The following is a 27,626-nucleotide window of genomic DNA, read 5'->3' on the forward strand; positions in this document are numbered from 1 at the left end:
AGACACGGGAAGAGCTGCCATCTTAGAAAAGGTAGTGTTCCTCCTTACTCAAGCAAAGAGAATACTTTTTATAATAAAGCCCACTATGATGTAAATAGGCACATTTAACTATCTAACAATGTTTTGTCTTTCTCTGAATAAATATTTTATTCCTATAAGCCAGTGATGGTAAACCTTTCAGAGGCTGACTGCCCAAACTGCAACCCAAAACCCAATTATTTATTGCAAAGTGCCATGTCCCCCGGCTTTCTAGTAACAAACTCTCGCAAACTCTATGCTGGGGCAACAGCACATGTGCCCACAGAGAGGGCTCTGAGTGCCACCTCTGGCACGCATGCCATAGGTTCACCATCACTGCTATAAGCAAATACAGTAAATCCTTTGAATAGGCAGGCTGGCAAGTCATGGATTTGACTGTGTGTGGATTGCCATGCGCCATATTTTTTAATGGTGGCACATGATGCATCCATGCACATGTCACCACCATTGAATAATAAGGGGCTCAACCTTCTGCATTTTTCCCACCTATCCCCCCCCCCCCGCAGAACCAAATGCCTATGGGAAGGGTCCATTGCATCACTCCATTAACACTCAAATATGAATTCTTTAACACTACTTACAGTCTAACTCTTATTATCTAATGTCTAACAGTTTTATTAATCAAACCTTAGAGAGTATCACACAAAATAATTTCACTATCTAACAATGTTTGTCTCATCCTTTGAGTAAATATTTTGTTACCATAACCAATTATAAATCCATTAACACCCAGCCATCAAATATGAATTCTTCAATAATAATAATAATAATAATAATAATAATAATAATTTTTATTTCTATCTTCCTGCCTCTCCTGATGGATCGAAGCGGGATCACAGCAAGGTTAAAATTACGATTACAATATTGCAGCATTAGTTACTGCACTATTAAAAAACACAGTTAAAAGAATAAAAACAAGAACATAAAAACATAAAAACCTAAAAACATTAACATCAATCAATCACGGGGTCAGCTGGTCTCGTTCCATGCTAGTGGTCTTCATAGGAGGTCAGGAGGATAAGCGCGGCGAAAAAGCTCTGTCTTTACCGCCTTACTGAAGGTTTCTAAGGATGTAACAAGGCGGGTCTCCTCTGGGAGTCCATTCCAAAGTGTAGGGGCAGCTATACTGAAGGCCTTTAGGGCAGTAGAAACATGTTTGGATGCTGGTATCTCCAACAAATTTTTCCCACTTGTTCTAAGAGTGCGGGACAGATTGTATAGGGAGATGCGATCCCGTAAGTAACCCGGACCCAAGCCATGTAAGGCTTTAAAGGTAATGACCAACACCTTGTATTGTGCCCAGAAGCTAACTGGGAGCCAGTGTAGATCTTTCAAATTGATGTTATATGATCAAGTCTCAAAGAACTAGTGACCAACCTGACTGCTGCATTTTGCACTAGTTGAAGCTTCCGAACTTGATACAAGGGTAGCCCCATGTAAAGTGCATTGCAGAAGTTGAGACGAGAGATTACCAGAGCATGCACAACAGCTTCAAGGTCCTTTCGGTTGAGGTAGGGTCGCAGTTGGCGTATCAACCGAAGTTGGTACCAAGAACTTCTGGCCATCGCATCCACTTGAGATGACAAACGTAGAGACTGATCCAGAAGTACTCCCAGACTGCAAACTTCATCCTTCAGGGGAAATGTGACCCCCATCAAGGAGTGGTGGACAAATTTCCCTCACCGGACCTAAGGAACATACCTCCGTTTTCTCTGGATTCAGCTTGAGTATGTTTTTCCTCATCCAGCCCATTACTGACTCAAGGCAGGGATTCAGAGGGGAGAAGTCATCCTTAGTCACTGTAGCAGTTGGGGACATAGAGAAGCATATTTGGGTGTCATCAGCGGATTGATAACCCCACGCCCCATGTCTCCGGATGATCTCTCCCAGCGGTTTCATGTAAATGTTAAATAGCATAGGGGACAGAATGGCGCCTTGAGGGACGCCAGATGTTAGCTCTTTTCTGGAAGAGCAACCGTCCCCTAGCCTCACCATCTGGAACCTGCCTGAGAGGTAGGATTGGAGCCACTGGAGCGCAGTGCGCCCTATACCTAACTCCCTCAGGCGCTCCAGAAGGATACCATGGTCAATGATATCGAAAGCCGCTGAGATGTCCAAGAGCACTAACAGGGTCACACTTCCCCTGTCTGTGCCCAGACGGAGATCATCGCTTAAAGGTGACCATGGCTGTCTCCACTCCATATCCCACCCTGAAGCCAGTTTGAAATGGGTCCAGATAATCGGTTTCATCCAAGACAGCCTGGAGTTGGAAGGTGACTGCTCTCTCGATCACCTTGCCCAAGAATGGTAACAGGGAGACCGGTCTGTAATTGTTTCTCTCTAGGGGATCTAGGGAGGGCTTTTTTAAAGGTGGTTTAACCACTGCCAATTTTAGTTGTGATGGAAATTTGCTTTCCCTAAAGGATGCATTGATTATTGATCGTAATAATGTAGTCATAGCATCCCCTCCCTGGGCGGTCAGCCATGATGGGCAAAGATCGAGGGTGCACGTCGTCCTCCTTACGCTTCCAATCGTCTACCGTATATACTTGACTATAAGTCAACCTCGTGTATAAGTTTGAGGGCAAATATTTGGTCCAATATTATGGATTTCGCTATGACCTGTGGATAAGTCGAGAGTAAAACTTAGGGCATATAGCAAAGGATCTAAAGAATGAAGCAAAGTAAAGCAATGTCAAAGAACTTACAAAATTCCAGCAGACATAACTCTTTGTGCTTACTCTTAAGGCTGGATGGATAAGAGAGTAGAGGGAGTCAGTGCTTCCAGGACAGATTGCACTCTTGCTTTTCACCAAGGGATTGCTCCTTATTTTAAATAAGAGTTAAGACATAGTATTTACACTGACCCGTGGATGTCGACTCTTTACCACAAACATCTATAAAATTTTAGTTTGGGTTGGCAGCTATTGGGGAGGGGGGGTTCACACTTTTCTCCAGGTACTCTTGGGGAGACCGTATACACCTCTGGCACCCCCCATGCAAAAAAAAAATACCAAATTCTTTGCACTAGCATGCAAACCAGCAATTTTACCACATTCCAGCCATCTTCCAGGGTCATATTAAGACCAGAAAAGACCTCTTCTTGAACAGAAAGTCATCAAAAGTAAAAAAAAAAATTAGGTCACTTCCAATTATGAAAAAGGCCTTTACTTACCATAAAACATTCTGGGAGAGTCAAAACATGACACAATATACCCTCTCACACATGTCAGTGTCAGGCATTTTGGCATCCCCCCCCCCCAAAAAAAAAAAAAAACCTTTTAGGCTTCATGCAGCCAAGGGCTGCACTTTCCCTATCATTGTCTATCTACTTATGTAACAACATCTTCTAGTCAGTGCTCTAGCTAAGCTATGGTAGAAGATGTTACAGCACAAACTTCTGCTAATTGAAAACAGATATGTTTTACTTATCTTCTACATGCTAAAGAACAAAAATATGGATAACTCAGTGTAAGTGTTATAATAATTGCATTTGGTCAAGTTAAGCCTATATTCCAGGAGTGATGTTTCATGAATATCATGCAGTGCACAGAAACAAGATGGATATCCATGGTCCCTGTGTGTAAACTGAATGTATGAAAATACCACTATAATACATCAAAGCTTCAAGCACAACCATGTTGACAGAAATGCATGGGCAAATAGCCTTCAAGCAAACAGCTATGCAAATCCAGCTATTGAGTCAACTGCATTCTAAGTCTTTGCACAGATGTACTGTTACTTTATTTTTGTGTTCCAATTAAACAGCAGGCAGCATACAATGTACAATATTCATCAGCTGATTAACACAAATGTTAACTAGCCTACCTGCTAAGATATTCAGACAGCAAGGAGTACCTCTCATACAAGCTGTGTTGCCTATTTTGATGCTTGGATAATTTGCTTATGAAACGTTCCGATCTGTCACTATTGCTCACAATTATAATTATGAGCTCAGTTCAACTACTGTGCTAAAGCAACGGAGCGACTATGTATGCCTGCATGTTCTCTCTCTCAGTCACACATACACACAGCAGCCAAGCTGATTTGCCTGCAAAAACTACCCAAGGGACTGAGATGTTAGAAAAGATATTAGCTGCCAGGCTGGACAGGGGAGAGAGAAACACGCAGCCAGCATTAAATTACTTGGGCAAAGAGGCATAATTAAACACACACACACAAAATAAAAAATACATGAAATTATGTAACTATTATGTGCACCGTTTGAAAATGCATTTCTAATACACTATTTTAAAAGGACGTTTCCACAACAGTACATTTATTTTATCAACCAATCGATTTAAAAATGTAATGAGGTCACATTTCAAAGCTTTCTATGCATTCGTGTCCTGTCTTTCCAGGAACTATAATTTGTTTTTGTTTTTTTACTGCCTATCTATGTGCATTAAATCTAAGAGTATTATTTTAATTTTAAAATGTAAAATATTTATCTTTCTCAAATTCAGAAGAAGAAAAAATTCAGCATGCCAACACACTGCTATTGTGCTAAACACATTTCATAATGCTTCTAACATTTGAATGTTTGCCATAAATTTTTAAAAAAAGAGCATCACATTCTTCACTTTACGAACAGATTAGCATCTGTCAGATTAACATCTCTCTCACACACACAAACACATACACACACTCTCACACAGCTCTGTTACTGAGAAAATGTCTAACTGTTCTAACAAATACACATTTTCCTATAGTGCCAGAGAGAAATAGCACCCTGAGCAAACCATTACTGGTATTAATAGCAGCAGAAGTAAACAAGATGTCCCCCATGCATACAGAAAAATTACCAACCTGCATGAAATACAACTGTGCTTTTCCTAAACCCAGAAGGAAGACGAAGGTTTCGGAGTAATCCTTTTGCTGTGAGTTGAATGTGCATATTGGATAAGGAGAATTTCGGAGACCATAACATGTCTTCAAAGCAATTGGAAGAAAATCAAGCAGGAAACAGCCTCCATGTACTGTCACATACTATATTTGTAACCCAGCACTGAGGTCACACAGCACTTGGCAAAAACAACAACACCCTCACAACACACCAAAGCCTTCCCTTGTTTCTCCACTGAGATTGTCCATAAACAGATGAAAAGCCAGGAGAATCCAAGAAGGAAGATACAATATCCACTATGTTAATGCTGCTGGCAGCGTCTTTCCCCACCAGATGCTGTAAAACAAAGCTCACCCTTAGAATAAAACTGCTCTGTGATTCAGAAGACAAGCAGCCTCTGAATTACATCACACTGTTCATGTTTAATCTACTATAGGACCCAGTAGGGATGGGAAGGAGGAGGAAGTGGGTGGTCTCCTGGCCGAATATATCACACAGCAATGTCACAGATCATATCATATACTCTTCCTTCAAGGCCACTGGAGAAGAAGATTTAATGTTCCACAAGATGCATTAGGATTATTCCTCATATAACCCAGAACCTTTTATTCATCAGATTCTATTTCAGTGATTCCAAAATATGTTCAATGCTGCAAGGATAGCCAGTTGTATTTTGGCACTTTCTAATCAGATACTAGCAGTTTTATTAGCTAATGCACTTCTTTATCTGCACTTAAACCGAGTTTTCTGCCTTAACAAGATCAAAATGTTTAGAGCTTAGCAGGAAAGATCAGACTAGTTTTGCAGCTTCTTGTCATTTAAAAAAATGCCTTAATACAGGGAAAGTAACCTGGGACTCCAATATAGGATCATGGTACAGTGGGACCTTGTTATCTACTGGGGTTTGGTTCCAGGATCCTCTATGGATAACAAATTCCGTGGAGCAAAATAGTGTCCCTTATATAAAATGGAAAATCAAGATTTGCTATTTGGAATTTATAATTTTTTGGAATATTTTTAAGCTGTGGATGTTTGAATCTGTGGATAAAAAAATCTGTGGATAAGGAGGGCCGATTGTATAAGATTTAAATACTAAAGGAGATATACTAGGTGCCCTTAGGGGAAAAAAGCAAATAGTCACCACACCACTAAGCAAATACAGCACTGTATATGTGGCCCTCCGGATGTTGGACTGCAATTCTCATCAGTCCAAATCAACACAGTCAACAGTGAATTGCAATCCCATTACATCTGGAGGGCTACAACTTCCCCACTCCAGAATATGAGGACCCACAAGTCAAAAACTAGTTAGGTCTAACTTTTAACATGACATGAATTCAAGAGATGCAGCTGATTATAACATAGTGATTATCTCATGATCAGGTTGAGATAGTGGCCCAATATCTGAACTTTAAAATTACATTAAATTAAAAAAAAAAAAAACAGCCAGTTAGATATATAGAAGGCTGTGACTTGGATTTCTTCTGTTACCCTGTACCTTTACGTACAAAAGTAACTTTTTTGTTGCAGTGAAAGTTCTGACTCCTGAGAACAAAAAGATTATTCTAACCACACTGGATAAAGAACATTAGAAACAATTTATTTGATTCTCTTTCTAAGAAACAGTAATTTTATATAATTTCACATAAAGCCAAGCAAGCCAAATAAGTAATCAAAATAAAATGGTCCAAAAATCTCAACAACCCCTTGCCTCTAACATGTGACATGTGGTAGCTAACTTCCTTACATTATATTCCTTCTAAAACAACAAGAAACAGTCAATTGTATAGGAAGGGAGGAGACAAATGGGAAGAGAGAAAGCTGAAGCTTTCTCACCTTCCCAGAAATGTTTTCTTTTCAGTCTCAAACTGTCCTGAGTTAATCTCCTGCCAGCCATTTCCTCTTCCTGTTCTCAGGACTCCCTTCTCCAATCCCAGAGAGGGAAAAATCCAGTCATTTTTTAAGTTCTGTCATCACCCTGGTTACCAAACAAAACAGTGTTTGCCTCCTTTCTTCTGCCTAATGATCAACAAATGCACACAGAGAGAGACTGAGTCTCTCTTATCCACAATTCCGAAATCTGAAATACTCCAAAATCAAAAATTGTCAACCTGAATTGGTGAGAGAGTGACACTTTTGCTTTCTGATGGTTCAATGTTCATCAACTTTGTTTCATGCACAAAATTATTAAAAATATTATGAATAAAATTACCTTTAGTCTATCTTTATGAGATGCAATATGAAATATAAATGAATTTCATGTTTAGACTTGGGTCCTATCACCAAAATATCTCATTATGTATACACAAATAATCCAAAACCTGACAAATCCAAAATCCAAAATACTTCTAATTCTAAGCATTTTGGATAAGGGAGACTCAACTTGTATCTTATTGTATGCTTCTTCATCTATAGGCTTAATTTTTCTCTCTCTTTCTGTATCACACAGACACACATGTTTAGCTCTTCCAGGAAATACTGTAGAACAAAAAGAACAAAATCTGTCTCTAACACAGATCCATGCATTTGGTCAAGCTTAAATAACATGACCTATTTTTCTTTATCATAATCAAAAACCTAATCTCAGCAGTGCATACATTCAGTTAGGTTGCTTTGAGCTGAATTTCAAACAAAGGCTCAGTCCTTTCATAAGTGTGAAGTTCCTCCCGCCATACCTGTGAAATGCAAAGCATTCTTCTTACAATGCTGGTTACTACTCTTGCTGTAAATGCAAATAGGGGAAAATATGATGTTAAGTCTGAATCTCACTGTGCACAACAACATCAGAAGCCAATTATCATCCAGCCTCTGATGTAGTGCTTTAATAAAGCAACTTGCTAGTCCTAAAACCAGTACTATCAACACCAACTGGAACCTTGTTATGGTACACAGAATTTCCCATGTCTGCTTAGAAGAAAACCTCCATCTAATTCAGTGGAATTCACTCCTAGGAATTTGAGCTCAAGACTGAAAGCTAAATACCTTTCTCAATAAATATGCAAAAGCCATAATTTCCTTGTGCCAACTTAGAATCATAGAGTTGGAAGAGACCACAAGGACCATCCAGTCCAAGCCCTGCTTGGAAACACAATCAAAGCACTCTTGACAGATGGCCATCCATCCGCAGTTTAAAAACCACCAGAGAAGGAGACTCCATCATATTCTGAGATAGCATATTCCACTGTGAAACAGCTCCTATGTCAGGATGTTCTTCCTAATGTTCAGGTGGAATCTCTTTTTCTGTACTATGAATCCACTGCCCCATGTCCTAGTCCCAAAGGGTGCTCAACAATGGCTCCTTTTCATCCTGGAGGGAAGTGACCAGTGGAGTCCCACAGGGCTCTGTCCTGGGCCCAGTGTTATTCAACATCTTTATCAATGACCTGGATGACAGAATTGGGAGCATACTTATCAAATTTGCAGATGACACCAAATGAGGAGGAATAGCTAATACTCCAGAGGACAGGATCAACATTCAAAATGATCTGAATAGACTAGAAAGCTGGGCCAAAGCTAACAAAATAAAATTCAACACAGAGAAATGTAAGGTACTGCACTTAGGGCGGAAAAACGAAATGCACAGATATAGGATGGGGGACACCTGGCTGAATGAAACTACATGTGAAAGGGATCTAGGAGTCCAAGTAGACCACAAGTTGAACATGAGTCAACAGTGCGATGCGGCAGCTAAAAAGGCCAATGCAATTTTAGGCTGCATCAATAAAAGTACAGTGTCTAGATCAAGAGAAGTAGTAGTGCCACTGTATTCTGCTTTGGTAAGGCCCCACCTGGAATATTGTGTCCAGTTCTGGGCACCACAATTCAGAAAGGACATTGAGAAACTGGAGCGTGTCCAGAGGAGGGCGACTAAAATGGTGAAAGGTCTGGAAACCTTGCCCTATGAGGAACGACTCAGGGAGCTGGGGATGTTTAGCCTGGAGAAGAGAAGGTTAAGAGGTGATATGATAGCCCTGTTTAAAAATTTGACAGGATGTCATATTGAGGAGGGAGCAAGCTTGTTTTCTGCTGCTCCAAAGAACAGGACCCGGAACAATGGATGCAAGCTGCAGGAAAAGAGATTCCACCTCAACATTAGGAAGAACTTCCTGACAGTGAGGGCTGTTCGACAGTGGAACACACTCCCTCCGAGTGTAGTGGAGTCTCCTTCCTTGGAGGTCTTTAAGCAGAGGCTAGATTGCATCTGCTGGGGATGCTCTGATTTGGATTTCCTGCATGGCAGGGGGCTGGACTGGATGGCCCGTGCGGTCTCTTCCAACTCTATGATTCTATGTATCAGCAGAAAACAAAGCTTTCTTAATCTTCAATATGACATCCTTTCAAATATTTAAACATAGCTATCATGTTGTTAACCTTCTCTTCCACAGGCTAAACATACCCAGTTCCCTAAGCCAAACCTCATAGGATATGTCTTCCAGACCCTTCACCATATTGGTTGCCCACCTCTGGACATGCTCCACCTTGACAATATCCTTCTTGAATTTTGCTGCCCAGAACTGGGCACAATATTCCAGGTGAGGCCTAACCAAAGCAGAATAGAGTGGTACTACTACTTCCTTCAATTTAGACACTGACTATACTCTTATTGATGCAGCCTAGAATCATGTTGGCTTTTTTAGCCACTGCCATCCCATTGCTGACTCACGTTTAACTTATGGTCTACTAAGACCTCTAGATCCCTTTTATATGTATTGTTGTCCAGCTAGGTGTCACTCATCCTATATCTGTGCATTTCATTTTTTTTCTGCTTAAGTGCAGAATCTTGTAGTTCTTCCTGCTGAAATTCATTTTGTTAGTCACAGATATAAAACTTCTATTGGGATTAACTCGAACCTTTGTAGTTAGGAATTACTAAATAAATACATGTCATGTATCATCAGGTTTTGGGGGGGGGGGTGGTAACTGATTTGGAGCGTGTTTCTTCTACAAGCATGGCCACTGAAAACTTTGGAAGCTTAAATGCAAATGGCAATAGAGTGTTTGTGAGGAGTGAACAACAGATAGAATATTGAGTCCTCCTATATGTATGTTGCTTCTCACCATAATTTTATTTTTCCTCAGCTGGTCTAACTTATGTTTTCAGGACTCAGATGAAGAGGTAAATATAACAAATTAAAAGTAACATATAGGGGCATTAAGCATTCCTGACTTTTCCAACTACACCCAATTTGCATTCTATTTTTAAAAATCCACACACAAAAAAAGGAACTCAGTGTATGCCTTCTTAGGGCAAATTTAGGCAATTTGACTGGGCTGGCTGATCCATCTCACTAAACGCAGGTCAGAGCTGATCTGGTATGAAACTAGGCATAATGTAGGAGCTACATAATGTGCAAAAAATAGGCTGAATTCTCTTGGCCCTAGGCTTGCCTCACCACCAGGTTCACAAAGTGTAGGTACTAGGACTTTTTTATTTTGTAAGGATGGATGATTACATCCTCTGCAACTACACCAACTTCTCTGTTCTTTTTTATCTTAATTGCAGTTCTCAAGATAAACAAGAGGAGGATTTCCCTATCAACAATATATTGTTAGAAACTTTGCCTGCTGTAATGCAGTATTGGGGGGGGCCGCTTGGTTCTGGATGAGCTATTAAGACATATTAGCCTTACAAAATACTTGCTTTTGAGAGAGGAAAACTGCAAGCAATAGTGTCTTGTCTTTGACCTAAAGTGTTTCTCCTTAGTTTTAAGAATAAGAAATTACTGGAAATATTGAGCTAACAATTATATACTGTCTGAGGACATGTTTTGTGCCGGTTCTTTCTCTTCTCATGCAGCCTCAGGTTTCTCCAGCCAATGTCCAACATACTAACCACTACACAGCCCTTTGCCAACCCCAGCTTGCCATTCACAAACAGACATAAGCCAGACACAAGATACGAATCAAGATGGATGCCTGTATTTTTTTTTAACTTTTTAAACTATCTGGCTTTAAGGATTGATATAAGTACCTGCATGGCAAAAGTTATCAACGCACCAATGCTCCCTGGAACGTCTCACCAAGAGTTTTCCTTCCAAATAATTTTATTTTAATAAAATTTATCCCCACTGAATAAAAGCATTCAACCAATTCAGTGACTGACAGAATTGCCTACAAAGCAGGAGAACATAAGTGAACATTTGTGTGAAATAATTTTTAAATGTGGGGATTACACATTTATGTACCATGGACTAAAAATATTCCATTCTTGCTTGGAAGTGTTATATCCAAATACAAACATAGGAAACAAACAAACTTACAAAAATCACAAAGTTCTTACAACAAACAACTTGCAGAACTGCACTAACATGTTGATCAGAACAAAAATTCTTCCTGTTCACATCAAATACTTAGGATCAAGAAAAAGAAGGATGGAGGAGATAAAAGTGCTTACCAGAATTGAATGTTGACAATCCATTCCGGGGCCCATTTTGTCCCAAAGGCCCTACGAAGGCAAAAATAAAACTTGAGATGGCACATTCATTTTACTGAAATGAACACACAACAAAGACCACTAGGAGCCAACCTGTATGTTACACACAGAAACATGTAAGTAGTAGCCTGGCATCTCTTTAAAAACAAAAAAGGAAGCACTTGTTAGTAACAGTCAACCAAAAATCTTTCCTGGCCAAAAGTACCCCATTCCAAATCCATTTGTCCTCTCATAGCAATTCCCCACCATGGGTATGATTCCAGATGCCTGTCTAGGGTAGAAATCATGCACTTTAAATTTTGGGAGAAGCACAAAAATAGTTATGCATACCTACCTTATAGATCTTGAGCCTCATATATATAGCAGAAATTGTGCAGTCAGACACTCCTTCAATAGCCATGGATCAATGCTATGGAATTCTGGGATTTGTAGTTTTGTGAGATATTTAGCCTTCTCTGTCAGAAAACTCAATGTTTTTTTAAAAAACTACAAATCCCAAGATTCCACAGCGTTTAGCTATGACAGTTAAAGCAGTGTCAAACTGAATTATTTCTGCAGTACAGGTGCAGCCTCAGATATCTTGTTTATTCAAAATGTCTTTTCCTTCCTCACACAGTGCTGAGGTTTTTCACCTACTCCCCATTTCATAAATTAAATTAAATTCCCTCCCAAATCTCTCTCTCTTGGTACATTCAGACACCTGTTGCAAGACATTTATCCACCACTGTGAATATGCAGTTTCATTTTACAAACAAAAAATTACTGTACAATGGAAATTGTGCAAATGATACATGTAATTAATCATCAGTTTTCCAGTGAAATTGGCATACTTAAGAACAGTGAAGCCCCACTGAATTCAATGGGGAAGCATGCGCATAGGCTGGCAGGCTTAAATCACAAATGTTTAATTGCCTCAGTTTAAAGACACTGCAAACCCCAACACAAGTCATGTTTCCCAGCACAGGTTTGATTCATTGACCGAACAAGCTGAATGGTACATCAGCTATGTCAGTGGAGAGGATGTTGGAGAAAACACAAAGATGCTCACATGGCATCTTTATAATATAATAATGAGATTGATACTTTACCTGGCCGCTGGCAACCTCTTGAATCACTGGTTTTCCTTCCTGGAAGAAGTGGCCCTGCTGATTTTGGCACACATGGGCTTGCTAATCCTAACTTGGATTTTGCTCCTTTAAAAAAAGCACACATTGAAATAAGGTCAAATTTTGATCAGACAATTTCAGATGAACACCATGATCAGGTTTTTTAAAAGTTAGCAGATTACCGGTACGTGCCACAAACATTTAGGATCTAGCTTGGAGCTGGGTAGCTTCAGTGCATTCAAATGCCACTTTGCCACCACCACCATAGGACTCCTCCTGGACCAGAGCATGCCCCCAAAAAACAAAACTAGAAGTGGCCACTTATAGTTTCATTAATATCCTATTTGTAACAAAAACGGAGATGTGTCAAAGGAGAACATGCAGCATGCTTAGAAGAGAATCTGGTGTTTGGATGCTTATTTTCTTGTTCTCGGTATGCTGAGAAAAAAAAAGAACATTACAATCCACTTTGTGGCTTAAGGAAAATCATTGTGACAGCATCAGACTGTCTTTTCAGGTCATTTAAGGATAAAAAAAATGCACCTGCCATGGTTGTAAGGTATTATTTTCCCAGACCACAACTCCCAATACAAGATCAAATACCAATCATTTAATCAGCCCTTGGCCTTTTCCTCTCTGCTTAGCTATCTAGCTTCTATGGTTCATCCAGCACTTAGTCCATTGTTGATAACCAGGGCTTTGAAATATTAACTTGGACTATGATTTCCAGAAGTCCATAGTTGGCACACAATCGGCCATATTGTTTAAGCATCCTGGGAATTGCGGTCCAAAAAGTAGCTTTTCCAGGCTTTCACTGATATTAGAATAGGAAACAGTTGTCCTCTGTACTGCACCAGTGATGATTTAGCAATTCCACTCATCTCACAAAGGAGATTTTCATACCTGGCTCCATCACTGCTAAAACATCCTCCAAACGTCCCTAAAAGCTGGAGGAAGTGCCTATGTCTGAAAGCCAGGCGTGCTTCCTGAATCGCCATGGAAACGTGCCTCCCTCTAGCATCCCTGATGGGGAGCAGATTTCCTATGAACACAAACTTTGCGTTTAGAGGAATTCTGCTCCCCAGGAATGATTCAGGGACACAAAGGAGGGATTGAGGAAGCGCACCTGGCTTTCAGACACAGGGGCTTCCTCCACCTGTTAGGGACATTTGAAGGACATTTTAGCAGCGATGCAGCCAAGTATGAAAATCTTCAAATTCTCTGTTGACAGGAAACATGGATGCATTTGAAAAATGACTCATTATACACGATCACTGCTCATATAAAGATTTTCCCATATGTAGGGCCATTCATCATGCTTGAGGAACCAATGTAAGAAGTTACCTTTTGGGGTGTTTCTCAGGGAAAACACTCTTGGCCTGGCCGCTGGCTTAAGAGAGAGGGGTCCAGTTGTACCATTTTGACAACCCAATCTGGAAGGCCATTCTCCATTTTTGATGATAATTGTGGCACTTGTAGCTGCCAAGATTTTAAAAAAAGACACATATGGAATTCAGTTCAAATACTACATGCCAATAAAAATACTCAAAACACATTTTCTAGTAAATAAGAAACCATGCTAGTCCACAGTAACAACACAAAAAAGCCATAGAGCACAGAGCACAGATGCTCTATTGCAGCCCAAGACATTTTGTTTCCTAAGGCAAAAGATACCACAGTGCACCTTCTCATTCCATACAGAAGATGACTTCACTTCCATATGGTTCTTGTTTCAGTATTAGTGACAGGATAGTGTCATTCACTGTTGAGGGCAACAGATGATTACACACAACTTTGTCGTTTAGCAGAGGGCCCAGGAGCTGAAGAAGGAGTGTCACATAGGACCTTATCACACTAAGGACTTAACACATGGATATCGTTGCCCAAACGTTGCCAAACACTCCAGAAGCGCCGGAGGTGGGATAATCCGTCGCACTTCTCAAATATCACTGAAGCACTCTTGTTGTTCTCCCGTCGAAGAATCGTTCACTGAAAAGCCATTTTTGTAATAACAGAAGATCTTGTTTTTACAAAAATGGCTTCTCAGTAAATGATTCATCAATGGGAGAACAACAAGAGCGCTTCAGTGATGTTTCAGAAGTGTGACAGATGATCCCATCTTCGGCACTTCTGGAGCGTTTGGGCAACGATATCAGCACGGTTAGTTCCTAGTGTGACAAGGTCCATAGTGGTGGCGGCTGCTGCTGCCTCTACCATCTGCCACCTGGAGTGCTTAAGTTGCCTCATTCTGCCTAAAGGTAAGCCTGGATTTATTGTGGCATACACTTTTGTGAACTAAAGTCCACATCGTCAGCTGCCAAGGGATGGGAAGAGACTAATTCACATCCAGTATTTGTTACACTGATAAAAAGCACAAGAGCGAAACACTGAACTCTTCTATTAATAGTGGTGGTTGTTCATACCAAGATCCTGGGATAACTAAGCTAATATGTACAGAACTAGATCTATGATTGCCTCCTCTGTCCATAAATATTTCCAAGGATAGGGAAGAACTGGCAAATCATCTCTGAATATTCCTTCCTAAGAAAACCCTGTGAAAACCATGGAGTCATTGTAAGTCCACAGACAACTTGAAGGCACATGTACACACACAATATGCACATTAACCATTTCTGCACAAGGAGGTCAATAACATTATTATTATTATTATTATTATTATTATTATTATTATTATTATTTATCCTAATAAACTCCCTCGTTTTCTTGTAACAGTTTTACTCCGTTGGCTGACCATTTACCAAACTCTAACTAGCTGCTGCATTTCAACAGCTGGTTGATCATGTTTATCTTATAACATTTGGAGGACATTTTACATCATAAATATACAGCAAGCACTCTACCAGCTAAAACCCCAGCATTGTGTTCCCTTACATTTTCATATGTGCAAATATCCTTCAGATGTTACACAAAACATATGGTCAATCAGCAATAGAAATTCTGTAATGTAGGCACATCTGCACATTACAGTAAGCCTGGCTTATCATAGCCATTGCTTAAGCCACAACCGACAACTAAACAAACTGTAGCTTGTCTTCCTCATTTTTGGTTTGCTTCTCCCTCATACCTTTTGCCATCTCCTCTTTCAGGTTAGAGATCTGGGGAAACAAGCCATGGATAAGCCACAGCTTCAGGTTTAGTTATAACAACGCTCTAGGTTTGTAAGCCAACAACAAATAATAGCTTCAGATTGCATTCTGAGGCCCGAAACATATGGGCCAAAAGAAGCATCTTCTGGCTACTTTGGGGGTGAAGCATTTACATGACACACGTCCCCAAAGTATCCAGAAGCTGCTCTGCCACTGCCAAAGGGAGCCCAAAGCCGCTGCACAAAGGAGCCACTTAAATATGTCTCCTAGGTGGTGCAGCTCGGGATTGCAGACTGCGGCCCACTTTGGGAGTGGGCTACATGGTCGCCTGCAGTCCTAGCCTGATCTCGGCTGGAGGCTGCTCCTTCCCAACAGTCTGTTTCACCCATGAGACTAGTTAACAAACCATAGCAGAAGTAGATTCACTTAGCACAAAGCATTTTTGAAGAAGCCACTACATGGTTTGACATGATGTGTGTACAGAATGAACAACACATACTAGAAGTTACTTGCTGTCCTCCATATAGTACTACTTTTTTTAGTATGCTCTTTGGTAATGTGCAACTATTATATGTTAGCCAACTATTTTTTTCTGTATATTCATCAGGTATGCTGGTTGATGTGGTTTTTTTCTTCTTCCACAATTGTGGAATTTCAATAATTCTAGCACTTTTTAAAAATACTATCTTGTAAAGGTGTTGTAGGCTATATTTCAGAGGAAGGAACTGGCAAAACCACCTCTGAGTATTCTTTGCCTAAGAAAACCTTATTAAATTCATAGAATCATAGAATCATAGAGTTGGAAGAGACTGCAAGTGCCATCCAGTCCAACCCCCTGCCATGCAGGAAATCTCAATCAAAGCATTTCCGATAGATGGCCATCCAGCTTCTGCTTAAAGATCTCTAAGAAAGGAGACTCCACTCTGAGGGAGTGTGTTCCACTGTCAAACAGCCCTTACTGTCAGGAACTTCCTCCTAAAATTGAGGAGTAGCTTGCATCCATTTTCCTGTAGCTTGCATCCATTGCTCCGGGTCCTAGTCTCTGGAGCAGCAGAAAACAAGCTAGCTCCCTCCTCAATATGACATCCCTTCAAGTATTTAAACAGGGCTATCATATCACCTCTTAACCTTCTCTTCTTCAGGCTAAACATCTCCAGCTCCTATAAATGGATAGGCAACTTGTAGGCACATATACACACAAAGATGATTCACCCTATACTACAGTGGTTCCCAATCTTTGAGTCTCCAGATGATTTGGACTTCAGATCCCATAATTCCTGACTATTGACCAAGTTGGCTGGGGCTTCTGGGAGCAGATCAGGAAGGACCCAACCAGCCACTGGAATAAGATACATGCTCTCACTAGTTACTATACTCTCCTCAAATATTAATACAGTTTTAGAATATCTGTTTAAATATTTTTGTATTTATGAGCAATCCAGTACTTCAAGTCTGCACGATGTGTCCTATGAAAGAATTTAGCACGAAGAAAATATGGTCTACTGACCTAGTTCTGTGGCAGCACTATACTGTACAACCATGCCCAGTTTTGACAAAGAATCTTGTCAGCGTAATAAAATTCAAATACAGAATTCACACAGAATTGTAAGTATAACACAAATTCAGAGTGAGAGTCTAAGTTCATATACATCCATATGAAACATAAAGTTCAATATTTTTGTGTGTTCTCCATTACAGTATTGCTTTGGCCAATGGTAAGGTGAATTCACTCAATTAATAGTGTACAAGCTACAGCATGCAGCATACTGTACATGGCATGAAAATTTATTTGACTTTCACTTTCTAGACCTGTTCCATTAGCTGGGTGAAAAGATCATACTGTTTGTCCAACAGGTCCCCAAACGCCATCACATTAATATAAGTGGCTAATGTGTCTTTATATCACGTTTCCAAAATTATAGGAAGAACCATCTCCATATTTCAGAAGCTGACTAGCCTAAGATTAACAGATATTTAAGATACTCATCAAAATGTCAACATTTATTCTTTTATTAATGCAGCCTCGATTTTCAGGCTAAAGTATTTTATAGGACATATGCTATAGTATTTACAAGGCACACACTTATTCCTGTTAGTTACTATTAAATATAATGTCACATGTTTATTTTGAGAAATCATGCCTGACTGTAGCACACAAACAGTTCTAATACAAGTACAGTGTGAACTCTATTGCTGCCTTTATTTCCTTAGGAGAGCATTTTCTCAAAATGGGGTTAGGGTGAAATTACAAAGAAAGGTCCACCATCAAAACACAGTTAAAAATACATTGCAAGAACCAAAACATTTCTAAGGAAGTCACACAAAGAACTGAGCACACACAATAACAGTACCACTACTATGTGGTTAGTTATATACACACACAAAAAAAAAACGTTTCCAATTATAATAGCCTTACTGAACAAGCATCTTACTTTGACCTTACAATGCCCCAGAAAATGTGACAACAGTCTACCACAAGCTGTTAAATTGTCTGACTCCAACATGTACTGAGCAAAGCTATACACTGACAGTCTTGAGGGGAGGGGGGGAGGGAAGAGAAACAGAGAATTTAAAAGAAGATGTACTTACAAATATTAGATGCAAAATATACAAGGGAACAGTTGGAAATGTATTCAGCTCATATATTCTCTAGAATTTGATTAAGGATCCTAAAGGAAAGGTCAGACTTACATTTGCTAGGCAGAAGCTGAATAAAATCAATCCTTCTTCCCGGACCCAAAACAATAAAAATCCAGCCATCCAGAATTTTAAATAGCATTCAATCTCACACATTCACTTTATTTAAGAAGCCATTGCATGCTGCATGTTTTTATTTTTTAAAAAAGGATGAACACCTACTTCTTCTCCCAGTAAATGTGGTTAACAAAGGAATTATACAAAAGCTGTAAGATCCCACTACCAACAAGGTCAATAAGGTAATGTCGTAGTGGCTTCCTGAATCTGTCGGTGGTGTTAGAGTAGAGTTGGTGAAAATATGAGGCGAAAAGTCAGTTTCTGTGCAACTGCGAAGTCCTCCTGGTATAGTCATTTAAAATGATCAAAGCAAGCTCAAAGCCCGAAAGACTGCAGCCATGTTCACCCTCTCTCTCTCTCTCTTGTATTCCCCACGCTTGCTCTTAGTGAATTAGAGTGGAAAAAGATTGTAAGCTTCAAGGCAGGAGACAAAACAGATTAAGCCAACTAGCAAATCAGGCTAAGAAAGAGTAGTCAATTGGATACCTAATCTGAAAAGGAGACTACCATATTTCTTTGTTATGCAGAAAAGATCTTTCCTTTGTTAAGAGCAAAGAATAGAAACGAACAGAGCATTTACAACCTGCTTAGGTGATCCAGGCAGCGTAGTAAATGAACAGGGGGAAAATGAACAAAAAAAACCCCAACATGGCTGTCAGTACAGAGCCAATCTATTTGTAGGAGAGATGCATGCTACAAAATTTAAATATTAGGATCATTCTTTTGAAGAACACCGCATGGGGGAAGATTTGTTTTACAATGTAAGGGGAAGCACAGAAAAGCCATTATTAAGGCTATGCTGCTGATGCTTGCCTCCCTTACTCAACAAGGTTTTAGCATAATATCCTACTCCCTATAGCAGAAATGTGTAGTACTGTTTCTGCTTCCAAATCATTACACTGTTCCTTTTAATACACACACCCACACAGAGAGAGAGAGAGAGAGAAAGAGATGTGGGCAGTAACAAACAGTTAAGTTTAGCAGGGTCTAATTAAGCATTAAATTGTTTTTATAATTAATAACTTACAAGCACCTGCTGCACAAGATAATTAGAAATATTTACTTTATTTTGTATATAAAGACATATATGCTATAATGAAAGAGAATATAACTGCAATATTTTTTGGAGCTGCTAGAATGTGCCACCTATTCCAGAGATAAGCAGGTACTTAGAATATATATTTGATTATAAGTCGAGAAGTTTTTGCCCAAAAAGTGACCCCAAAAACCTGGGTCTACTTATATATGGGGCAACAGGCTTGTCCTCTCAAGTGTCTTCCACAGCCTGGCTGCCCCAAAACCTGCCCTCGACTTATACACAACGTCAATTTATAGTTGAGTATATATGGTATATGCAACTCCTATTAGGCGTTCAGAAAGCAGAATTGTTTTCCAGTTATTGTTTTCTACCAATTAGCTATAAGACAGTCACAACTTCATTAGTGCACTAAACACCAACCAAGGAGAATTTTAACTGAACTAGTCACTAAAACAATACTGGATTCCCCAAGTGACTTACAATTTTTGCTGCAAGTACTTTGGTCGCTTTGAGTGCTGCTGATTGAAGAGATGCTAGAGGTTCTTCGAAATCCTGGTCCTTCAACGGGCACTTTTGGTTTGGGAATCAGTTTACCAGAAGTGGTCCAAGATCCTGGTGTGGATTTTAGAGAAGTAAGCCTTCCCTTGGGAGAAAATGTCTCTACTCCTGCCAGCATAAAAAGGGACAAAATCAGGAACAATACTGCCACAGTACTGTATTATCTAGAACAGTTAAAGAAACAGTACTTGTATTATCTAAAACAATAAAATAAAAAGTGGGTTGTTGTTGGTTTTTTTGCCCCATCAGAAAATAGTAAGCTAGGGAAACTTATCACTCTAACAAGCAAATTATGACCTCATAAATGTTGAAACAAGTCTGTGTTTCCTTTTCTGGAACATGCTAATGCATTGACAAAGGTCTTAAAAACCAAAAACAAGATGAGATGCATGTGCACACTCACAAGTACACTTGCAACATGTGTGGATGTTCACATTTAAGATCCTGTAGACAAATTTCAAAGGTTACTATGTGGGGAGATGTGCCACATGGCACTCATTCTGTGGGAAACAGAAGAAACTATGGCATTTCATAGTCTCTCTCCTACCGAGCATCACAAAAAAAAAGATGGAACAGACTTGTTCTGTTTGTTTAGAGGACATGATTAGAACTGATGAATAGAAATTCAAAAAAACAGATTTTGGCTAAATTTCCCCCAAATATTGTTTGACAATATACCCACAAAGAGGGTGGGCTCTTTTTGACAGAGCTATTTAATCAGAGAGTGAGTGACCATTTGATGGGAATGCTTTCCTTGCAACCTTAGACGGTGGAGTCTGCAGTGAGCAGGGGATCTATGTAGATGATCTCCAAAAGTAATTGCCATCTCTATGATTCTAGGATTCAGGAATGTATGATTCTAGGATTCAGGATTCACAACCTGAATGATTCCCAAAAGCAACAACTATCAGGGTTATATTTTAAAACTGCTAGTAAAAACCTTCAATATCTGTTTGAAAGAATCTGAGTCTAAACAAATACAAAATTTGGCAAAAAATTTTTTTAAAAACTGTTTGAAAAGCAACAGAGACGTCATTCTCCTCAACACTAGGTGGCACTGTATGATAACACAGCAACCTAAATAGCTTTTGCAGTTAAAAGCTGCACTTATTAGCTAGCTTTGAGCACTTCCACATTGGTCTAAAGAAGAATTAGTGTCCATCTCACAATATAGCTCAGTGGGCTTCGACTTCACTCAGCGGGCTTTGCCTGTTGTTGTCTCCTCCCTATTCACTTAATCCACTCTTTTTGTGTGTATATAGCTGTTTGCTGGATCTGCACTTTCAAAAGTTTCTAACTAGGGATGTGATCTGTTGGGTGATTCTATGATCTGAAGGGCTCATTTTCCCCCTTTATTGTTTTCTTTATTTTTTTTCCTCTTTTAGTTTTACAGTGTGAACGCGCATTTCAATGATGTACTGATGCACTATAATAAAAAAGGAAAGAAAGGAGGGGGGAAAAAGAAGAGACGAGACTTGTGGTGCAGCCACATTGTAGCATTAAAGCACTTTAACTGCCATGTCTAGCCTACAAAATTCTAGGATTAGTAGTTTGGTGAGGCACAGAGGTCTCTGACAGACCAAGGTGAATATCTCACCAAAATCCCAGGATTCTGTAGCATAGAGTCGTGGCAGTTAAAATGGCGTCAATCCAATGAACCAATGAAGTTGATCCCTTCCCCACCATTCCCTTATCCTTTTGTATCATCTCTTTTTAGATTGTAAGGCTGAGGGCAGGGAACTGTCTAATTAAAAAAACAGTAAGCTGCTCTGAGAGCCTTTGTGGCTGAAGAGCGGGGTATAAATACTCAAATTAATAAATAAATCTGTTTTATATTTTTTGTTCTGTCTCAGAACTAAAAAGAAAACCACTTGGAGATGGGAATGTTTCAGGTGGTGCTGGGAAGTGCCAGAAAATAGTCTGGAACAAAAGAAATGTTGTTTTGAAATCCATAGATCTATCTGTATGATAGATAGATAGATAGATAGATAGATAGATAGATAGATAGAGAGAGAGAGAGCTGAGTCAAGTCTGGTTCCCCAAGGTTGGGGAAAACTGAGTATTCATTATATCAGTCATCAGTAAATATAACAAATAGAAACTTTAACCTATGTATGCTACACAGTGCTGTAGAAAAGAGAACCCTATTTAGCAATGCAAGAAAATTCTATCTTTTAAACCAGGGATGGGAATCATGCAGCCTTCTGTTGTTAGGCTGCAACTCTCAGCATTCCTCGCCATTAGCTTATGCTGGCTAGGGCTGCTGGGAATTGCATCCAACAAAATCTGGATGGCTATACAATCCCCACTCACTGGACATAAACTCAGAAGAAATCCTGCAGACCAGGATTTCACTCTCACCAATGAGGTAGTAAGGCCAAGATTCTAAGAAAGGCCTAGTTTCAGAGCTTGAACATGCTATTTCGGACAATAGTTCCCACCATTCTCCGATCATCATGGCCACTGGTCACAGTGGCTAGGGGATTCTTGGAGTTGTAGTCCACATGTTAATGTGAAAGGGTCAGTGTAACTGAAATAAATTTTCATGATCCAATAAGAGGCAGGGAGGAGAGAATGGTCCTTTGAACCATTATATGCTTGCACTGAAAACTGATGTCCTGGCAAGCATCCTGCTCTCAAGCAAGAATGTTTGGAGAGCCACTGGTGTTACTAGTTAGACTGGGACATAAACTCTGCTGTGAAAAGGACTGGGTAGCATTGGCCCAGTAACACTAAGGGAAGCTATCTCACAAGGTTGTAGTGAAGATAAAGTGGAGACAAACTGAGCCATGTGCATCACTTTGAGCTCTTTGGAAGAAAGGCAGGATATAAATGTTACTGCTTCAAACCAGGATGGGTACAACTTCATTTGATAAATGTTATTAATACATCCTGGGCTGTAGAAGTACAGATGTAAACTTAGCATAACTAAATTATTGTCAGGAACCCCTCGCACAAGGTTCTACAGTTTTTAATTCCTAGTACAATAACCATTAGCTATGCTGCCGATGGCTGCTGGGAGTTGCAGTCCAGCAATATCTAGATGGCTAGACAATCCCTACCACCCACTCCCTAGTACAATAACATTATTATCCTGGGAGATCCTGGGTCTTTTGAGTCCTCCTTGTGCAAACATACAAGTTAAAATTGAGCTCATTGAGGGAGAGGGTGAGACTGATGAGCCTGCTTAGCTTCTGAGCCTATTAAGTGCTTCCCACCACTTGAAAGTTCAATCAAAAGGATTTGCCATCAGGTTTCATTGAAGACATTTTCCCCTATCCATCCTGTTGTAAAGTTTCCAGTTTAAATTGAATTTAAGAACTGAAACTATGTTAATGTACTACAAATGTCTTATTCCTTTATTATATGGCCACTGGGGCAGTCCTATGTGAACACTAGATCAGATGAATATGATTCCATTATAACCAAGAAATGCAAGGAGAAACGGCAATCATTCCTACAGTTTATCCACATAAAACAGCTCAGAGAATTGATCTGAAATTTCACAGTGTAGGAAAGGTTGGGTTGAGAAAGGTCCATGCCAATTTCATATCCTTTAACATTTCATAGATGAGAACCGGGACACATGTGGTCAAGTAACATCAGAGTCTGGTCAAGGTGGTCATTATTGAGGAATATCACACAAGCTAGGCGAGGCTACAGCACTTTGCTTTTACATGCATCTACTGAGAAGGAAAAGATTTGCCTACTACTCTCGTAGCACTGAGTTAAGTGAATGCAAACTACTTTTGCACCTTGAACTCAGTTTGGCACAATGGAAGAAAGCTGAGGATAAAGCGGAGAAAGTGAGAGACAGAAAAACGAGGACATTTTTAAAGCAGCTGAAAAAGTGGGATGACAGAAAATTAATTGGGACTGTTCTTAGTAACCCGGGATAGTTGGAAGGTATACAATTTTGAAGTAGAGAACTTTAAATTAACCTCCAACAGAATTTTCTAGCTATCAGTCCCCTTCCCAAAAATGGCTGGAATAGATTTCCTGATATTTGTACAGCTTCTTTCATCAAACGGTTATGTAAGGTCAAAAAGAAAGTCTAATGCAGGGGTGGGGAATTGTGGGCCTCTAGTCAGTCCAACAAAATATAAAGAAAAACAAAAAACCCATCAGGATTCTCCCACAGTTGCCCATTTGTGATCTAACAGCTGCTTTGTCCAACCATTAATTAGTACAAAGTGTTTGTAGCTTTTATTAAAAATGGAATGTTCCTGTAATTTTGTCTTGAAAAAGTCCTAAGGTCTATTTTTGCATTTGTTCAGTTAACATGGCCTTTCTAATTAACCTTACAGGGGAGGCGGGAGAGTAGAAGGGGCCTCTGGCTAATTCCCACGGACAGAGAGAGATGCAGGGAAGAAGGTTCAAACAGAGACAGAAGATCTCAGAAGGAATCTGTAATTATTCAACACACACACCTGAGAAGCAATCAAGATTTGAGAATAAAGAGGTTAAATTTATGCATTCTGCTGTAGTTACACTGGGTTGTCTACATAATTCTTTTTCACCTTAAATATATTAATCCTTTACAGTGGGACCTTGTTATTGGCTGGGGTTTGGTTCCAGGACGCCCCATGGATAACAAAATCCGAGGATGCTCAAATCTTATTAAATACAATGGCATAGCAAAATGGTGTTCCTTATATCAAATGGCAAAATCAAGGTTTGCTTTTTGGAATTTATACTTTTTTGGAATATATTCAAGCTGTGGATGCTCTCCAGAGTTGAAGTCCAATGCTCAAGCCACTATGCCACACTGGCTCTGTTAAACAGAAAAAAATACCCATGCCTATATTTACTACCTTTAAAACTGAGAATATTAAACAAAACTGAGAATATTAAACTGTACTTATTCTTAAGTGTAGCTACTTAACAACTTCAGATTTTTTTTAAAAAAATTAATAGGTGGAAACTGCCACACATGTGGTCAAGCAATGTTAGAGTGCGGTCAGGAAGGCAGAAGTTATTAATGAGGATGGACATTCAAGAGGAGGGGCTGCAGCAGTTTGCTTTTCCCTAGGTCAACAGGGATTTTTCCTCTCCACTTCCCCCTCTTCTGAGTTAACTGAGTGCAAACTACTTTTCACTTTGAACTCAGTCTGCAGAAATTGAAGTAAGCTGAGGATAAAGGGTGGAAATGGGAGGAAGAGAGAGAAATTAGGACATTTTAAAAGCAGCTGACAAAATGGGATGACAGGATTAATTAGGACTGTCCCTGCCAAACTGGGACAGTTGGAGCATATGTATTATAACAGGCCTTGGCTGTTCAACTTTGGTTTGTCCCAAGAGTCTACAACTCCATAAAGAGAGCAGGGCCAAATCTTCTCAACTGTCAGTTACCAGAGAAGAAGCTAGCAATAATATATTGGCTCAGTGAAACAGAAGGTGCTACAGTAATGAAAATGTTACCGTAAGGACAAATTATAGTTGACCCTTCACATTTGCGGAGTTGACTATTTGCAGTTTTGATTAATATGTTTTCTCTAGGAATCTCTAGGTCCTTCCGCACAACTCTGCCAGAAATTAACCACAGAGTTTTGCTGGAGAACCTAGAAAGTCCTAGAGAAAACACTTCTCTGGCCATTTGTAGGTCTCCAGCATGATTCTATGATCAATGTCTGGCAGATGTTGACCATATAGTTATATTGGAGAAACTGGAGATTCCTAAAGGTGTTCTCTTAGGTTAAAAGAATAGCGTTTTTTTGTGTTTTTTCCACATTTACGGGGGTCCTTCACCCATAACCCCAGTGAATGTGGAGGGACCACTGTAGACCATTTCATATAACCAGATGTGACCAGGCTGGACTTCTATAGCCTGTGATGGCACATCCAGTTATCTGTTTAAGAGTCAAATGTAAACCAGCTCCAGCTACCAAGTATATCAGTTCAAAGTCCACACCTATACAAGACTAGAACTACCCCAAGCATAAAATTCAGGGCCAACGGTATTCCCCACTCCCACCCTCCACTACAGAGAAGAGTTATCTGACAGTGAACACATCTTTCTAATTACAAATTAACTCATGATGTTCTTTAGAGTAAAAAACCAAGGGGAGTGCTTACCTCCACTAATTCAGTCTGCTCTTTTTAAATAAACAAAAACCTGTTTCATTTTAAAAAGAAAGTACGTAATTTAAAACAACAACAATAACACAACCCCAAATAGAAAAATAATTCTATATCTGCATGTATATAAAGGAGACATGCACAATTCAGGCTGTTTCTCACCTTGAAGAGGGTGGGAAAACCAGGCCAATTAAAACAGGTTTTTCTGGCTACAAGTCATTAGCATGCTTTTTAAATGATGGCATCCTTCAGAGTTAGCTTTTCATGTCCAGACTAACTTCACAGTTAACAATGCTTAAAAAGCCAAGGGTGGGAAAGTATTTATTCTGAACATACATAGTAGAGGTGTTGTGGCTAGATAACCGTAATTTTAGACAATTGCATGGGAAAATGTCAATGATCCAAAACACACTGCAGAAATAATCCAGTTTGAGACCACTTTAACTGCCCTGGCTCAGTGTTAGGGAATTCTGGGACCTGTAGTTTTATGAGACAGCCTTCTCTGTCAGAGAGTTCTGGTGCCACAATAAACTACAGTTCCCAGGATTTTCTAGCCCTGAGCCAAGGCAGTTAAAGTGGTCTCAAACTGGATTGTTTCTGCTGTGTTTTTGGACCAAATGACAGTCCATTTGCTAATTATGGAGTTCCTTTTCAGCCAAAGAGCAGAGACAGCAGTATCTACGAAACAGAAGAACAATATGCAAAAGGATAAAGAAGTTGTAGCACAAGCTACACTTCTACTCCCTCAGATGTGTCAAACTTCTGCTACAACTTCTTTCACACAGTCTCAAAGGTGCTACAAGATCCCTTTGCATACTGATATTCCACACTACTATATCTCTGAAATGTATCTCCACTGAATCAGAAAAGTGCCTTCAAAATGGAACTCAATTACAGTGCTGGTTGTGAATTGGGTAGTTCAAAGCTGTTCAGCGGTACAGACACACATCAACCTCATGTCCTTATTCAGCTGAGTGATTGAGGTGTGTTTCAAAGTTTCACATAAATAAGAAACTGACAACCAGAACCAACATCAGCATCATAAAAAACATCAATGCTGTGACTCAGTTTTAGATGCTATTCTATCCCATGGGTGGCCATAGTTCAGGGGACTAACCAACCTGGCAGGGAAGAAGAAAGGCAATCACTAAGGTGGTTTAGTGCTGCCTATGGTCATGGGAAAAGCCAGGTTCAAAATCTCTCAGAAGGAAACCTCACCAGGTGGCCTTCAAGCAAGCCACTACTTCTCTGAGTAAGCAATTTCACAGATTGTTGAGAAACAGAACCTCTGTCAAAACCATCAGAGTAAAGGTAGAGGAACAAGGTTGCTGGGATAATTTATAGAATGATGAAATATCCCAAATTGCATAAATTTCCAATTTTGGCGGACATTGTTTTCATATCAGTAGTATTAAGTCAGCGGAGGGCAATGTGTGGCCTGCCACATTCTTCTTCAAATTTAGGATCCACCCCTGGACTCATCATCCATCCACCCCAGGAAAAAAAAACTGTTTCAAAACCCTGTAAAACAAGGCAATATTAACAAAAGTTAGATGTCACTTAAAGCAGCACTATATATACCACTTTCTAGCCAAGCCAGTATTCACTGACTATAAGAGAAAGAAGACCATTAATATTTTAATATCTAAGGAACTGGACAGGCACG

The 27,626-nt window shown here is 39.7% G+C and overlaps 1 protein-coding gene across 3 annotated transcripts in view; it reads right to left on the reverse strand.

The window, feature by feature from the left end:
* Nucleotides 1-27,626, reverse strand: part of MTUS1 (microtubule associated scaffold protein 1) — a 95,715-nt gene that overhangs the window by 56,558 nt on the left and 11,531 nt on the right. Inside the window, exons 4-7 of one of the 3 annotated variants that reach the window (XM_089525310.1) lie at nucleotides 19,805-19,990; nucleotides 13,769-13,903; nucleotides 12,407-12,511; nucleotides 11,280-11,330 (exon numbers count right to left, since the gene is read on the reverse strand). In XM_089525310.1, coding sequence (XP_089381436.1) covers nucleotides 11,280-11,330; nucleotides 12,407-12,511; nucleotides 13,769-13,903; nucleotides 19,805-19,990 — 477 coding nt within the window. Of the gene's footprint in view, nucleotides 1-4,848; nucleotides 5,274-11,279; nucleotides 11,331-12,406; nucleotides 12,512-13,768; nucleotides 13,904-18,390; nucleotides 18,596-19,804; nucleotides 19,991-27,626 lie in introns of those variants that run through there. The other 2 variants (XM_089525312.1, XM_089525313.1) reach the window with 2 other exon arrangements.

This window comes from Sceloporus occidentalis, unplaced genomic scaffold (assembly GCF_023333645.1).
Source record: "Sceloporus occidentalis isolate IW3139 unplaced genomic scaffold, rSceOcc1.0.p SCAF_5, whole genome shotgun sequence".
Taxonomy (NCBI): Eukaryota; Metazoa; Chordata; class Lepidosauria; order Squamata; family Phrynosomatidae; genus Sceloporus; species Sceloporus occidentalis.